The sequence below is a fragment of the Tenrec ecaudatus genome, chromosome 4 (assembly GCF_050624435.1).
Source record: "Tenrec ecaudatus isolate mTenEca1 chromosome 4, mTenEca1.hap1, whole genome shotgun sequence".
Taxonomy (NCBI): domain Eukaryota; kingdom Metazoa; phylum Chordata; class Mammalia; order Afrosoricida; family Tenrecidae; genus Tenrec; species Tenrec ecaudatus.
In genome coordinates this window covers 60,602,268-60,617,800 of record NC_134533.1, presented here as the reverse complement: position 1 = coordinate 60,617,800, position 15,533 = coordinate 60,602,268, and the positions used below count along the sequence as shown (strand labels likewise).

The window sequence follows — 15,533 nt, the reverse complement described above, 5'->3', positions numbered from 1 at the left end:
CCAATTCACAGTACACATAGCAACCTTGTCTAAGGCAGAGTGAAACATGGCCAGCCTCTCAACAGCTATTATGTTTGGGCTTGCTGTTCCCACCATTGTGCAAATCCTTCTCCTTAAGGGTCTTCATCTTTTTTGTTGACCTTATACTTTATCGAGCATGATGTTGTCCATTTCCAACAAATTTTCCCAATATAATACATTGTTTCATTTCTTGACTGCTGCTTCCATGAGCAATGATTGTGGATCCAAGCAAAATGAAATCCTTGAAAAATTTTCTCTTTTTACTATGATGCTGCCTACGGGTTCAGTTGTGAGGATTTGGGCTTTATGTATTTTGAGTTGTAATCCATAGTAAAAGCTATAGTCCTTGCTCTTAATTAGCTGAAAATCCTCCTAACTTTCAGCAAGCAAGGTGGTGTCATCTGCATATGGAACGTTGTTGTGTTAGGCTAGGTTGACTAGAAAAACAAATCCAGGAACATGCAAATATGTATAAGAAAGAGCTTTATACCCAAGAGTGATTGTATATTAAAAAAACATTCTAGCCCAGTCCAGATTAAGTCTGATATCAGCCCATAAATCCAACAGGAGTCCATAAATCCTTCTTCAGACTCGTGTAGCACATGCAATGATGCAAAATGCAAGATCACAGGCCAGTGGGTGCAAAGTCTTGTGGCTCCATTGGTAGTAGTAGGCTCTCACAGGTCTCAGCGTGGCTCCACACAGCTTGTCAACAGCCACACGTGGCTCCACAAATAAAGTCAAAGCAGAGAAAGAGAGTGTGTCCTGCTTCAAGGAAGAAAGAGAAGTTCCCAGAATCCTCTTGAGAAGGCCATGCCCACAGAGAGGCATCATTAGGCTGTGACCTGATTGACAAGCTAGACTGCATCCCTCCACTTATTTAGCAAGTTGACATGAAATCATCTCACCACCCCAGCTGTTACAAGGCTTCCTCTAATCCAAATGTGGCATTCTTCTTTATATAGCACAGCTTCTCAGATTATTTACTCAGCATGTCGCCTGAATAAGGGTGAAAGGATATAATCCTGATGTACACCTATTCTGATTTCATATGTATCAACTTGAAAAGACCTCTTCAAAATCTTAACAAGCAAAGGTGTCATCTAACCCAAGCCATGGTATTTTCAATTACTTCACCTGCATGCCAAATCTAGGCCATGAACAAGGAAAACCAAAGAGGAATTTGACAAATTTTTACTACAGTGTTAGCAAGTAATATGGAATATACTTCGGATTGCCGGAACAAGGGATAAATCTGTCTTGGAGGAAGCACAGTCAGAATGAAGTCTCTGCCCTGCTGACTCTAGACACATTCTTAGACGAAAGGCAGGCATGGAAAGTCGAGGGTCAGTAAGAAGGGGGAGAGCCTCAGTGGGAGGAATTGAAACACTGCTACAACAATGGGCTCAAACAGATCTCTATTCGAAAGATGAAACAGGGCTTGGGGGCATTTGATTCTGTTATACACAAACTTGTTGCCAATCACCTGATTCTGAGTCATAAAAGACCCTGTTGGAAATCTTTAAGGAAGCAGACTGCCACATCTTTCTCATGCAGAACAGCTAGAATACTGTGAAACCAAATTTACAATAAAAACAGACATTTTACTTTTACCTCAAGAGAAGCCCCAGTAGTGCTGTCTGGTAAGTTAACCAAAAGATCAGTTCAAACCCACCAGCTGCTCCTCTGGAGAAAGATGAGGCTGTCTGCTCCCATAAAGATTTACAGTCTTGATGCCATGTTCTTATGTGCCACTTTGGTGCTGTCAAAGCCATCCGCATTTTTATGCACATATTACTATATCTGCAGGTCCACCTAGATAAGATGGGCTGGACAAACAATGTGAGAAGAAAATAATGAGGCCAACGATCCCAGAGGGACATGAGAGTGTGGGAGGTAGGGGAAGGGAGGAGGTGTTGGCCAACCCAGGGACAAGGGAACAATGAGTGGTTCAAAACCAGTGGAGGGAGGGGGTGGGAGGATTGGTAGGGAGTGACCAAGGGTAAGGTAACTGAGAGGAATTACTGAAACCAGAATGAAGGCTGAACATGGGAGTGGGACAGGAGGAAAGCATAAAGAAATAGAGGAAAGGAGTAGGAGGCAAAGGGCATATATAGAAGTCTAAATACAGACATGTACACATATAAATATAGTTATGATTATGGGGGAAATAGACCTATGTGCATATATTTATAGGTTTAGTAGTAGGGTAGCAGGTGGACATTGGGCCTCCTCACGCACACTCCCTCAATACAACAGCACCTTGCTCAGCTAAACGGTCATTCCATGATACCCACCTTCCCGATCGCTGAAGACAGGCGTGTGCATAAGCAAACGTGGTGAAGTAAACTGATGGTGCCTGGCTATCAAAAAGATGATATAGCGTCTGGGGTCTTAAAGGTTTGAAGGCAAATAAGTGACCATCTAGCTCAGAAGCAACAAAGCCCACAGAGAAGAAGCACACAAGCCTAAGTGAACACAAGGTGTTGAAGGGATCAGGTAGCAGACACCAAAGAACAAAAACCATCATTGTGTGATCACCTTCCCCACATAAACGCTGAAGACGAATGTGTGCATAAGTAAGTGTGGTGAAGAAGGCTGATGGTGCCCAGCTACTGAGAGATATAGTGTCTGGGGACTTAAAGGCTTGAAAGTAAACAAGTGGTCATCTAGCCCAGAAGCAACAAAGCCTACATGGAAGCAGCTCATGAAGAGCTGAGGGGACCAGGTTTCAAGCAACAAAGGCCAGGGGAGGGGGGGGGGAGGGGAGGGCAGTGAGAATCATATCATCGTGAATGAGGGGAGTGCATGATGGGGACCCAATTCCCATCTGTAGACAACTGGACATCCCTTGTACAGGGGTAGTGGGGAGGAGATGAGTCGCTCAGGGTTCAGTGTAGCAACAATGAAACTCACAACCTTCCTCTAGTTCTTAAACGCTTCCTCCTCCCCAACTATCATGATCTCAATTCTACTTTGCAAACCTGGTTAGACCAGAGGATGCACAGCAGTACAGTTGGGAAACACAGGGAATCTAGGACAGATGAACCCCTCAGGACCAATAGTGAGAGTGGCGATACTGGGAGGGAAGGGGGGGTAAAAAGGGGGAACCGATCTCGGGGATCTACATATAACCTCCTCTCTGTGGGATGGGCAACAGAAAAGTAGGTGAAGGGAGATGCCGGGCAGTGTAAGATAAGATAAAATCATAATTTATAAATTATTAAGGGTTCATGAGGGAGGGGCGAGGAGGGAGGGAGGGGGAGGAAAAACGGAAAATGAGCTGATTCCAGGAACCCAAGCGGAAGGCGAATTTTGAGAATGATGAGGGCAACAAATGTATAAGGGTGCTTTACTCAATTGATGTATGTATGGATTGTGATAAGAGTTGTATGAGCCCCAATAAAATGATTTTTTAAAAAGATTTACAGTCTTGGAAACCCTACATAGGGTCGCTATGATTCAGAATCCACTTCATAGCAATGGGTTTGGTTTTGGGGGTCTTTGAAAACCACATACTGTCATCACCTTGATTCCGAGTCACAGTAATCCTACAGGACAAAGTGGAATGTGCCCCTGTGGGGTGCCGAGACTGTAACTCTTTATGGGAATAAAAAGTCTCGCCTTTCTCCAATGGAGTGGTTGGTGGTTCTGATCCGCTGACCTTGTGGTTAGCAGCCCAATGCACAACCACTACACCACCAGGGCTCCAAGGCAGAGACCCCATATACTTTCTATCACGGCTAAAATAAAAATGTTCAATAATAAAAATAAAACGGAATCAAGGCTAACAATATAAAGTGCAGGCAGGAATGGAGAATAACTGGGATTCTCATATACCACTTGAACAATGCAAAATGTTATCTCCAATTTGGAAGATAGTTTTGGAAATTTCTCAGAAAACCAAACACTTCTCATATGCCTAGCAATTTTTCTCCTAAGTGCTTATCTAAGAGAAGTTAAAATATATATGAATGCTCAAGGGTTGGTGTATGAATATCCACAACTATTTTGTTTATAATAGCCCAAAACTGGACATTCAAATGTCCACCAACCGGTAAATAAACAAGCCAACTGGATTATAGTATGTATATGTGTGTCAAGGGGGCCTACTGTATTATTGTGTGTGTGTGTGTGTGTTTAAAAACAACTGTACTATAATATGGGGGGTAACAACTATATTATTGTGGGTGGGTGGAAGAGGAATACCTATATTATAGTGTATGGGGGGAGGGAAACAACTGGTTATAGTGTGGGGGGACAATTGTATTATAGTGTGGGGGGGACAACAACTATTATAGTATGTGTGGGGACAACAACTGTATTATAGTTGGGGGAGGGAACAACTGGTGGTATGCAACATGGACAGATCCAAAAAATATTATACAAAATGATAAAAGCCAGACATAAAAGACTATAAAATTCCATTTTATGACTGTAAAGCACTACACAAAAAGAAGGCAAATATAAGAAATTAAAATTTCATGTAAAAAAAATTTCATGTATATGACCCTCTAGAAAAGTTAACAGAGTAAAGGCAGAAATAAGATGAAGCATAGCAAGAGGTTCGGGGAGAGCTGAGCACCAGGGGACAAAGAAAAAGGCTTTGGAGGCAAGGACACATACTATGTCTGGACTGTGTTGGTCACACTACTGTACACTTTTACCAAACTCTTCACTTAAAAGGGTGAATGTGAATGCATGCAAGTTATATCTCAAAAAAACATCCAAACTCAAAACTACTGATCTCAAGCAAAGAGAGAGAAAGAGAAAGAGAGAAACATGCATTTCACCATCAAGATTCTGTGTCTTACACAACCTTCTGGGCTTTGTCACTAAGGAGAAGAACCAAGTCTTCCCGTCCGTCCCCTGATGCAGTTCGGGGAAGGAGTGGTGCTGAGACAGGCAGGAATCCACATGGTAGAGAAACAACTGGGTGTTCTGAATCTGAGTCTGTGAGGGGGGTCAAACAAAGGGGCAGCTGGCATGGAGCATGTGAGTGAGAACGTCTTTCTCTTCCGTGTGTGGAAAGTCAGTGCAGAGGGGGTGAGTGGGGAGGCCCATCTTGGGAGTCAGAGCAAGGTGGGCCATGCTATGGTGGACTGTTACATCTTATATTTTCACAGGGTAGGGTGTTAAGGGTGGAGTCCAATGAGGAATCTGCTCTACAGCAAGCAGAAGAGGAATCTGGGGGAGGAGGACACAGAGAGAAAAGATTCCATTCAGGATAATGGGAGCCAGAGTTCACACTCTCCGAGAGGAGGAAAGTCCTGATCAGTCCTGCAATGGAGCAGTCCCAGGCAAACTACTCGATCTGGTTTGCTATATTATAGTGTGTAGGTGGGGGGACAATGGGGGTGCCTCTGGAAAAAACCACCAAACTTCAGCATCAACCATTTGTACCATGGAATATAATAAATAAGAAAAAGACACTGGAGTGTTGAACTGAAAACAGAAGCAATTGGTATAAACTCAAGCTTTTCAGCATGTATACACATGCCAGGAGCCCTAGTGGCACAATGGGTCATGCACCGGACTGCAAACCACAAGGTCAGCAGTTCAAACACACTAGCCATTCCACGGGAGAAAAGATGAAGCTTTATGATCCCATAAAGTTTTAAAGACTCAGACCCACAGGGCCAATTCTAATCAGTCCTTTAAGGTCACTATTATTCAGAATTGACTCAATGGCAGTGCGTGAGTTAAATATATGCCAAAACCCATTACACTTTGCCATCAAGTCAATTCCAATTCCTGGTGACACCATAGGACAAAAGACCTGTCCCACTGTGTTTCCAAGACTGTCACCTTCACAGAAGCTGCCCTATCTTTCTCTCATGGAGCAGCTGGATAGTTCAAAGTGCCTTCCTTTAAGTTAGTAGCCAAGTGCTTACCACCATGTCACCCACCAAAACCCCAACCAAATCACTGCCACTGAGTCAATGCCAACCCACAGTCACCCTACAAGACAGGATAGAACTGCCCCTGTGAGTTTTCAAAACCGTAACTCATTATGGTAGTAAAAAGCCTAACCTTTCTCTCTGATGGGTTTGAAATGCTGACCTTGCAGTTAGCAGCCCAACGGTAATGACCACCCCACCACAGGGCTCCTTAATCTATGTATGTATATAAAAATAAATATATGTAGACGTGAATGTGTGTGTATGTATACATGCATACTGCAGTGCTAGACATTAAGAAGGTTGAGTGGCACTAACAGTGCTTCTGTCTAATAGCAGTGGACACTTCAACTTCTCAATGTTAATTTTAAAAATGCCTGCCGTCCAGTCAATTCTGACTCATCACTCACTCACTCACTGCCATCAAGTTGATTTCAACTGAAAGTGTCCTTAAGACAGGGTAAAACTGCCCCTGTAAGTTTCCAAAGCTGTAGAAAGTCCCATCTTTCTCCCTTGGAGTGGCTGGTGGTTTCAAACTGCTGATTTGTGGTTAGCAGTCCAATGCATAATCACTATGCCACCAGGGCTCCCTATTCTGACTCACATTGACCCTATCAGACAGAGTAGAACTGCCCCTGTAGGTTTCTACAAACTGCAACTCTTTATGGGAGTAGAAAGTCTCATCTTTCTCCGGTGGCTTCTAAAACCTTGCATTTCACAGCACACCATGTAGCTCGCTATGCCACCATAGGAACCAGGGCTCCCTAGAGAAACGGCGGGTTCCAGACCCAAGACAAGGAAAGTACCAGACAAGCTGAGAACATTACTGTGTGCCAAAAAGTAAAGACATGCTCAAAGGTTGATGGGGACACGCCAGAAGGACACAGAAACCAGTTGAGCGGACTCTCTCGCTGTCCAAATCAAATATATAGCAACAGAAAATAATCCACTGGAAAAACAGCAAGTCAGGGATCCATATAGCTATAAGTGAGTAAATATATTCACTCAAAGTATGATGAGGAATAAGATATTTATGTAGTTCCAATGTATCCCTCCAAAAATTACTAGTTATTATTAATTAGCCACCATGGAGTCCATTTCAATTCATATTTTTTTAAATTAAACCACACGGTCATCAAGTGGATTCCAACTCACAACAACCCCACAGAACAGAAATAGAACTGCCCCTGTGGGTTTCCAAGACTTTATGAGTACAGCCAGACTCATCTTCATCCTGGGTAGTGGCTGTGGGTTCGAACTGTGGACCTTGCAATTAGCAGCTCCATACATAGCCCACTACGTCATCAGGGCTCTTTTGTCTTATAAAAGCAAAAAACAAAAACAAATTCACTGCTGCCAAGTCAATTCTAACTTAGAGACCCTATAGGGCAGGGTATAACTGCCCCTGTGTGTTTCTGAGACTGTAACTGTCCAGGAGTAGAAAGCCTCCTCTTTCTCTCAAGTAGTAGCTGGTAATTTTGATCTGCTGACTTTGAGGCTAGCAGCTCAATGTATAACCACTGCACCAAGTAGTCAATGTTAATGGGTCAAACTGAAATCATACACCATCTGAAAAGACGCGATTAGGACAGAGCATCACTTCCTCGGCATTCCTGCCCCAAAGCATACCCTGGATCTAATCATGAGGGAAGAGATGATCCCAAACTGAGGGCACTCTATAGATTAATTCACCTGTCATCTTTAAGTGCTAACATCATAAAAATCAAGAAAAGAAGGAGAAAATGTTCCAGGTTGGAGAAGACGAAAGAGACATAACAAAAGTCAACCTAAAATTCTGCACTGGACCCTCCAATAGATATTAATGGTGAAATTAGCAAACGCTTGTATGGGTCTGAGAATTAGATGGAGCACTGTACCAGTGTTCGTTTCTTGATTCTGATGATCATATTGTGATTACGTAGGAGAATATCCTTGTACGTAGAAAGTGCACAACAAAGTATTTTGGGGTAACAGAGCATCAGGTCAGCAACTTCCTCTCAGATGCTTGAGGGTAAAAAATGTCCTTGGTACTGTACTTGCAACTGTTTTGCAAGCTTGTGATTATTTCCCTTTTTTTATAAAGTGAGAAGAAGAAGCATGTAACTAAAAATTAAACAAGTACGCCTGCTTAGCTAAAAATAAGTAAGTAGTGTGGTTCTCTACAAGAGAACCAATCTTAACAAGAAAGCGACCATCTTAACAAGAAAGTGACCATACAAATGCTATGCAAAAGTACTAGAAAGCTGTGTTCTTCATCGGTACTACCTCGCACCCTGACTGACCCATCTCCTCTCCTAAACCCCTCTATGAGGTGATCTCCAATGGCTGACACTTGGCCCTTGGGTCTCCCCAGATCCTGGATGCTTCCTCCCCCCAACTACCATGATCCGAATTCTAACTTGCAGGACTGGATAGGGCAGAGGTTGTACACTGGTGCATGTGGGAGCTGGAGGCACAGGGAATCCAGGGTGGATGATACCTTCAGGACCAAGGGGTGTCAGGGGCGATGCTGGGAGAGTGGAGGGTGAGTGGGTTGGAAAGGGGGAACTGATTACAAGGATCCACATGTGACCTCCTCCCTGGGAGATGGATGGCAGAGAAGGGGGGGAAGGGAGACTCCAGATAGGGCAAGATATGACAAAATAACAGTGTATAAATTACCAAGGGCACATGAGGGAGGGGGGAACAAGGAGGGAGGGTAAAAAAAAGAGGACCTCATGCAAAGGGCTTAAGTGGAGAGCAAATGCTTTGAAAATGATTGGGGCAGGGAATGTGCGGATGTGCTTTATACAATTGATGTATGTATATGAAATGGATTGTGATAAGAGTTGTATGAGCCCCTAATAAAATGTAAAAAAAGAAAAAAGTACTAGAAAATAATATGAAAATTTAGAGCCGGGGGACATTTTAAATATAGTCAACTTCTCTTAATAGGAAGTCTGATGGTGCTGTGTTGGCTGCTAACTGAAAAGCTAACAGTTCAAATCCACCAAGTCCTCTAAGGCTGAAAGACGAGACTCTCTTGCTTGTCCTCAAGATTTAGTCATAGCATCCCCTCACAGAAGGATCTCCAGGAGGAGATGAGCCAGTCCGGGTGCAATATTGCACCAATGAAACATACATCTTTCCTGTAGTTCTTTAATGCTTCCCCCCCCCACTATCATGATGCCAATTCTACCTTACAAATCCGGCTCAACCAGAGGATGTACACTGATACAGATAGGAACTGGAAACACAGGGGATACAAGGCAGATGAACCCCTAGGGACCAGTGGTGAGAATGGTGATATGGGAGGGTGGAGGTAAGGTGGGGTAGAAAGGGGGAACCTATTACAAAGATCTACATATAACCTCCTCCCTGGGGGACAGACAACAGAAAGGTTGGTGAAGGGAAATATCTGACAGTTTAAGACATAACAAAGCAATTATACTTCATAAATTATTGAGGGTTCCTGAGGGAGGGGACAGGGAGAAAGGGGAAAAATGAGAAGCAGATACCAAGGGCTAAAGTGGAAAGCAAATGTTGAGAATGATGATGGCAACAAATGTACAAATGTGCTTGACACAATGGATGGATGGATGGATTGTGAACAGACTGTACGAGCCCCCAGTAAAATGATTTAGTCTTAGAAACCCTGAATACGGATTCAGAAACCCTGCATCAAGGAGCCCTGGTGGTCCTGCAGACCCTCAAGGTCAGCGCTCCAACGCACCAGCTGCTCAGTGGGAAAGTTGAAGCTGTCTTCTCCAATAACCCTCTACAAGGGTCACAATGAGGAAGAATCAACTCCACGGTAGCGGTGGCTTTTTGGTTTGGTTCGCTTAACATTTCACTCGGCAGGTCCTGAGCGGTAAAAGGGAAAACTGCAATGGTTTCCCAGAAAAGGATGCTATTAAGGACAAGATCAAAAAGGATCGCTGACACCAGGTGGACTCTTAGCGACCCTAGGAAGCAGATTAGAACTGTCCCTGTGGTGTTCTGACACAGTACATCTTATAGAAGTAGAAAAGCTCACTCATTCTCTTGAGGAGGTGTCCATAAGGATGGAACTTGTGGTTGCCGCCCCACCGCATGACCCACTAAGCCATGGGGATCCAAGGAGAGGGCAGGGCAATGGCATTCTGGGACCACTATTGGCTGCAACCCTGAGCAAAATAAAGCAGTGCCAACCTCTCCTCCGAAAAGCTTCCATCTAACATTCCTTGCAAATGCAAGACTGGGCTTTCTGGGAACTAAAACTATTGCCCAGCTCCACCTGTTACTGTATCCTGCTTCACTACACAGAGATACAAAGGAATACAAATGTAGCCCCGCGCACCAGTGAGCCTTGGAGCCTCGAGCCTCTGGAGTGGTGCTCGTCCATGGGCCTGGGTGCAAAAGGCAAAAGAACGCATCTGCCAAATCGTTCCTTGGGAAGAAAACCGTGTGACACTGCTCCACCAATGAAAAGACCGATTCGGACTCGCATTAAAGGGAAGTCCGCGCACCTGTCAGGGGTCAGTTGGCTGTCCTCACTGAAAAGGCAGTGCTCAGCCTCATTCGAAAACGCCAGTCACGTTTGTCCTGTGAGAACAGGGAGCACTTCCTAGAAATGTCCAGGCGTGGGAGTTGCCCCGGTACCTCGCGTTCACCGGGGCAGCGTCCACCACCCCCCCCAGCACAGGGGTGAGTTCGCAAGGGACTCCCGGCGCTTCCAGTTGGAGAGGACAGCCCTGCGTCACTGGCGGCGCGCTCGGCGTGCGGAGAAGAAGTTTATCCCCCAGGACACCCGCACACTCGGCTCCCGCCCTCCCAGCCCGGCAGCCGGCCCGTTCGCGCAGGCACGTGGGCGCTGCCCCGGGCCCAGGCCCAGGCCCCTTCTCCACCGGGGTCGCGGCCCGAGCCCCGCGCCCGGCTGGCCCCGGCCGTCTCGCCTCCCCTCCCCTCCCCCCGGCTCCCTCACGCCCACCCAGGGACTCGGCTGGGCCCGGCCCGGGCAGCCCGGCAGGCCGCCGCCGCCTCCGGCTCCGCCGCGGCCCGGCCTCCCCGCCCCCCGGGCCGGCCCGGCCCCGCCGAGCCCACTGGACAGCTGCCGGGGGGCGGGGAGGCCGGGGGCGGCGCCGCCCCACACCCTTACCTGGCTTCTCGTGGTCGTAGCCTACCACGATGAAGTAGTCGGCCAGCCGGGCCATGGCCGCCGCCGCCGCGCCCGGGAAGCGGGTCCCCCTCGCCGCCCTCGCCGCCGCCGCCCACCGGGCCCGGGAGGGCTCAGCATTTTCCCTGCGGCGGCCGTCGCGGCAGCGGCAGCACTTCAGCCATGTTTGACAAGCGAGGCGCGCTCTGCGCCTGCGCCGCGCCGGGCGCCCGCTCCTCCCCCGCCCCCACCCGCCGGCCCGCCGCCCCGAGCCCGCGGGGCCGGAGGTGAGCCCACCCTGCTCCCACCCGCGCGGGCAGAGGCACCGCGGGCCTGAGGGCGTGGGCGCCAGGGGCTGCCCGCCACGCGCGGCCCCTCCAGCCTCGGGGCTGGAGGACTTGGAGGCCGGCAGCCGCTTTGTGGCCCACCGTGTTTCCCCTCTTTTCCCCCAAGCAGGGGTCCTTCTTCCCCCTAGGCTTTATCTGGGGTTCTGGAAAGATGGGACTGGAAGGGTTTAGGGTGCAGTTTTCCCCCGCCGCCCTGCCCCACCCCCCAAAAAAATGGAGAAAGAAAGGCCAGCTTCTCCCGCCCTCGGCTGGAAGTATGGAATTTGCACCGCCAGGGCTTTTGCTGCACGTTTCCTGTTTATGTTGCGCGGCTGGGAATTTAGGAACACGGAGCGGGCGGGGGCGGCGAGGCTTTTGCGCAACCTTCACGGGCGCCGGGGCTGCGCTGCTGGGGGCCGGGGGTGGTCAGCCTGGGCTTCCCCCGAGTGCCCAGCGCCGGGAGTCCATGGAGGAACTCGGGAACTCCACATCCCCGGGATCCTCCTGGGCCGGGCCGGGCGGGGTTGGTGCTCAAGAGGCCTAGGGAGGGGTCCTCTCTGCCTCCCACCCCACACACACTAGCCTCTGCTTTCTCTTTTCCCTTTCAGCCCAAGCAGGTGATCATTCCTTACTTCCCGCTCAGACATGCAATAAACCGAATTCCAAGTTCACATCCAATCCAGGTCGCTTAGTTTTTCTTGCGGCACCTCTATGGATCGTTTTCACTTGGGACGAGATCGACACCAGATCCCCTTTGCTTGACCACTTGTTTATAACAGCTTTAAAAGCACAGTCGTCTATGAATTCCGAAGAAGAACACAATTATTTGATAGCGCTGTGATTTAGTTTAAAATGTTGCGAACCGGAGAAGTGTTGCGTCACGTTTTAAGAGGAAAAGGTATCTAGAGCACAGGGAATTCACTCGAATAACTTGTGCTTAAAGAATACGGATTTCCAGGGTGAGGATTTCGTGACTGCTGAGCTAGCATTAAGGAGGCCTGGTGGCGCTGTGCATCAGGCATGAAACTGCTCGCCACCAGGTTGGCGGTTCTCCCTTCCAGTGGGAGAAAGATGAGGCTATCGGCCAGTCATGAAGCACCGTCTGCGAATCCTGCAGAGGGGCATGATGAGTCCGAATAGACCCAGCGGCATGGGGTTCGGGTTTAGGAAGTTAACATTTTTAAAGTAACCACATAGATCAGCAGTTCTTAACCTGTGGGTCGCGACCCCTTTGGGGGTCAAAACAATTGCAAAATGACAGTTATGAAGTAGCAACGAAAATAATGTTATGGTTGGAGGGTCACCACCAGATGAGGAACTATATGAAAGGATCACGGTATTAGGAAGACTGGGAATTGCTGCCATAGATCATCCCCGCTACTCACCGGGATTCCCAGGATCTTCAGAAATTCAGATGAAGAAAGCCCGAGCCTTTCTCAGTCAGTCCGAAATGGACGGTTTGTGACCTTCTGCTCCTGGGACACGCTATCATGAGAGAACAGTAGGATCCAACAGCTGGCGGGTTCATTTTGGGGGGCACTTTGCCGAAAACCGAAAACAAAGCCCACTGCCGGCGCGTCGATTGGGACTCGGTGCGATCTTATATAGCGTTTCCCAGACTGTAAATCTTTACCCAGACAGCCCCGACTTTCCGATTTGCAGTCCAACGCTTATCCGACAGCGCCACCAGTACGTCTCTTGAAATAAAACTAAAATATCTACTTTTAATGTAAATTTTATTTCACGGTTCTTTGGTCGCTCTGCGGGAGAGAGCTGTTTAACAGTCGGTTACCATTACGATTTTCCACCGTAGGCACCGTAAAGGACAGATCTACCACGTCCTGGGTAGGTCTCTAAGCGTCAGAGTCAAATGGCGCGCAGCAGGCTGTTGGGTTGGTTTGTTTGTTTTTCTAATGAGTAGCAGAGTTATGTTTCAACTAAATGGTAGACTAACGTTTGGGGAATCTCCGTTTGTTGCAAAGGTGATGATTCTCCTCATGATTGCTGATCACTAAGCGAGCCGAAACGCGTTACCATCTAGTGGCTTCTGACTCTTGGAACATCAATAGGCCTAACCGCCGGCGCTCTTGCGGACAAGGCTGACTTTCACAGATTTGACATAGTATGTAAGAGCTTTCTGAAAAGGTATGTTAAAAATAGTAATAAAACTAGTTTCCCTAGAGTAGGCGCCAACTGATACGAACCCCGTGTATGTCCAACTAGAACCGTGCGCCACAGGGCTCCTAATGGTCTTTCATCATTGATGTCGTGGGATGGACTCCAACCTTCGCAACACCCAGGGACTCCTTCTGTACATCAACAAACATTTTCCATCAGCGACTAGGTGACTTGGTTCCTGCAGGTGGGCTCCCACTGACCAATCCCCGCCCTTGGGTATCACACTTTCTTTATCTACAGATTGAGAGCGCATTGGGCGGCAGGAGAAGGACTGAAAATGCCCACAAGGAAGACTGGACCGCTTGGAACTCATTTCTATATTGCGAATGGTCAAGCCGAATCACCCTGGACTGCAGGCTGATCGCAGGTATTGAAGTTAACAGATATAATCCAACTAAGAAAAGAAAAGCACAACCAACTCAGGTAGAAATCCACTCTCTTACTTCCCCGAGAGCTCATGACTTAACGATCAGTTTCAGTAAAGAGTAATCTTAATTCCTTGGGGCGCAGCTCATTCCACTGTTCAATAGCACTACTGTTGGAACGTTCTTCCTTAATTGTGTCAGAGTTGTCTTCTTGTCACTTCCCCTGATGCTGCTCTCTGGAAGGAACTAGAGAAAATAAAATTTATCTTTTGACTGATAGTCCTTCAGCCTGTTAAGTCAGCCCTCCTGTTCCTTCCCCATTTTACTTTCTTTGTCTAAAAATTGAGGTGAAATTCGCATGTAAAATTAATCATTTTAAAGTGTACAATTCAATGACATTTAGCATATTCAAAAACTCTATAGCGGACACTTCTATCTAGTGCCATAATATTTTCATCAACTCAAACCAAACTCACTGCCATCAGCCAATTCCAACTCACAGTGACTGTAGAACCAGGTAGAACTGTCCCCATGAATTTCCAAGACCACAACTCTTTAGGGAAGTAGAAAGCCGTGTCTTTCTCCCAAAAGAAACCCCTATACCTATTAAGTAGATATAGGTATTTAACATAGGTATTAAATAGTCACTTTCTATCCTCATTCTCCTAACACCCTGACTGGCAAACACCAATTTGCTTTCTCCCTCTCTGAGTTTACTGATTCTTGATATTTCATATCAGTCAAATCATAGCATGTGTGGCCTTTTGTGCTTGGTGTGTTCCAGTTCATATAACAGTATAATGTGTCAGAGGTTTATTCATGTTGTAGTGTACATTTTATTCCTTTTGGATTGCATACCTTACGTTTATCCATTCATCTATCGATTTGGATTGTTCTCCACTTTGAACTGTTATGAATAGTGTTGCCATAAGCATCCTCTTCCACATATTTGTTTGATTACCTGCTTTCAGTTCGTTGGGCTATATACCTGTAAGTGGATCGCTGGCTCCCATCGAAATTCTGTGTTTGATTTTTTGAGGCACTCCCGAAATGTTTTCTCCGGCGACTGCACCATCTTACTCTCCCACCAACAGTGCACGAGGGTTCCAGTTTCTCCACAGCCTTGCCAGTGTCTGGGCACTATTATGATAGCCATCAAGGAGTCCCTGGGTATTGCAAATGGTTAATGCACTCAGTTGCAAACTGAAAGGTTGGAGGTTCAAGCCCACCACACCCAGAGTTACCTCTGAAGAACGGTCTAGCGATCTACTTCTGAAAAATCAACCCCTGAAAAACTTCAGTGTGCAATACTGTTTGGACACGCATTGGGCCACTGTGACTCTGAATCAACTCTAAGGCTGGGGGAACGGGAAAGGGAGTGAGTGGGTCAAGACCCTGTGTGTTTGTGTATTCATGTAACATACCATCCTCTGGAGCTGAGCTTTGCTTCTCAATCGACAGTTGCCTGCTTGCCCCAAAGCGATATGCCCTCAAAGGCAGCCTGGTTACAGAGGTTGGCCGAAAACCAGATCACATTACCTTTCACCAAAGCGTGAGGGGCTACAGCAAGCCCAGATCTGTTCCACTGGAGGCTGGCAAGAGCAGAAAGAGAAGCAGGCTGTGCAACGCC

At 47.1% G+C, this 15,533-nt stretch overlaps 1 protein-coding gene across 3 annotated transcripts in view; it reads right to left on the bottom strand.

Annotated features, from left to right (window-relative positions):
* Positions 1-11,245, bottom strand: part of SBF2 (SET binding factor 2) — a 384,097-nt gene extending 372,852 nt beyond the window's left edge. For all 3 annotated transcript variants that reach the window (XM_075546087.1, XM_075546088.1, XM_075546089.1), the window contains exon 1: positions 11,038-11,245. In XM_075546087.1, the coding sequence (XP_075402202.1) occupies positions 11,038-11,092 (55 nt within the window). In that variant the 5' untranslated portion in view covers positions 11,093-11,245. The remainder of the gene's footprint in view (positions 1-11,037) is intronic.
* Positions 11,246-15,533: the final 4,288 nt, after the last annotated feature.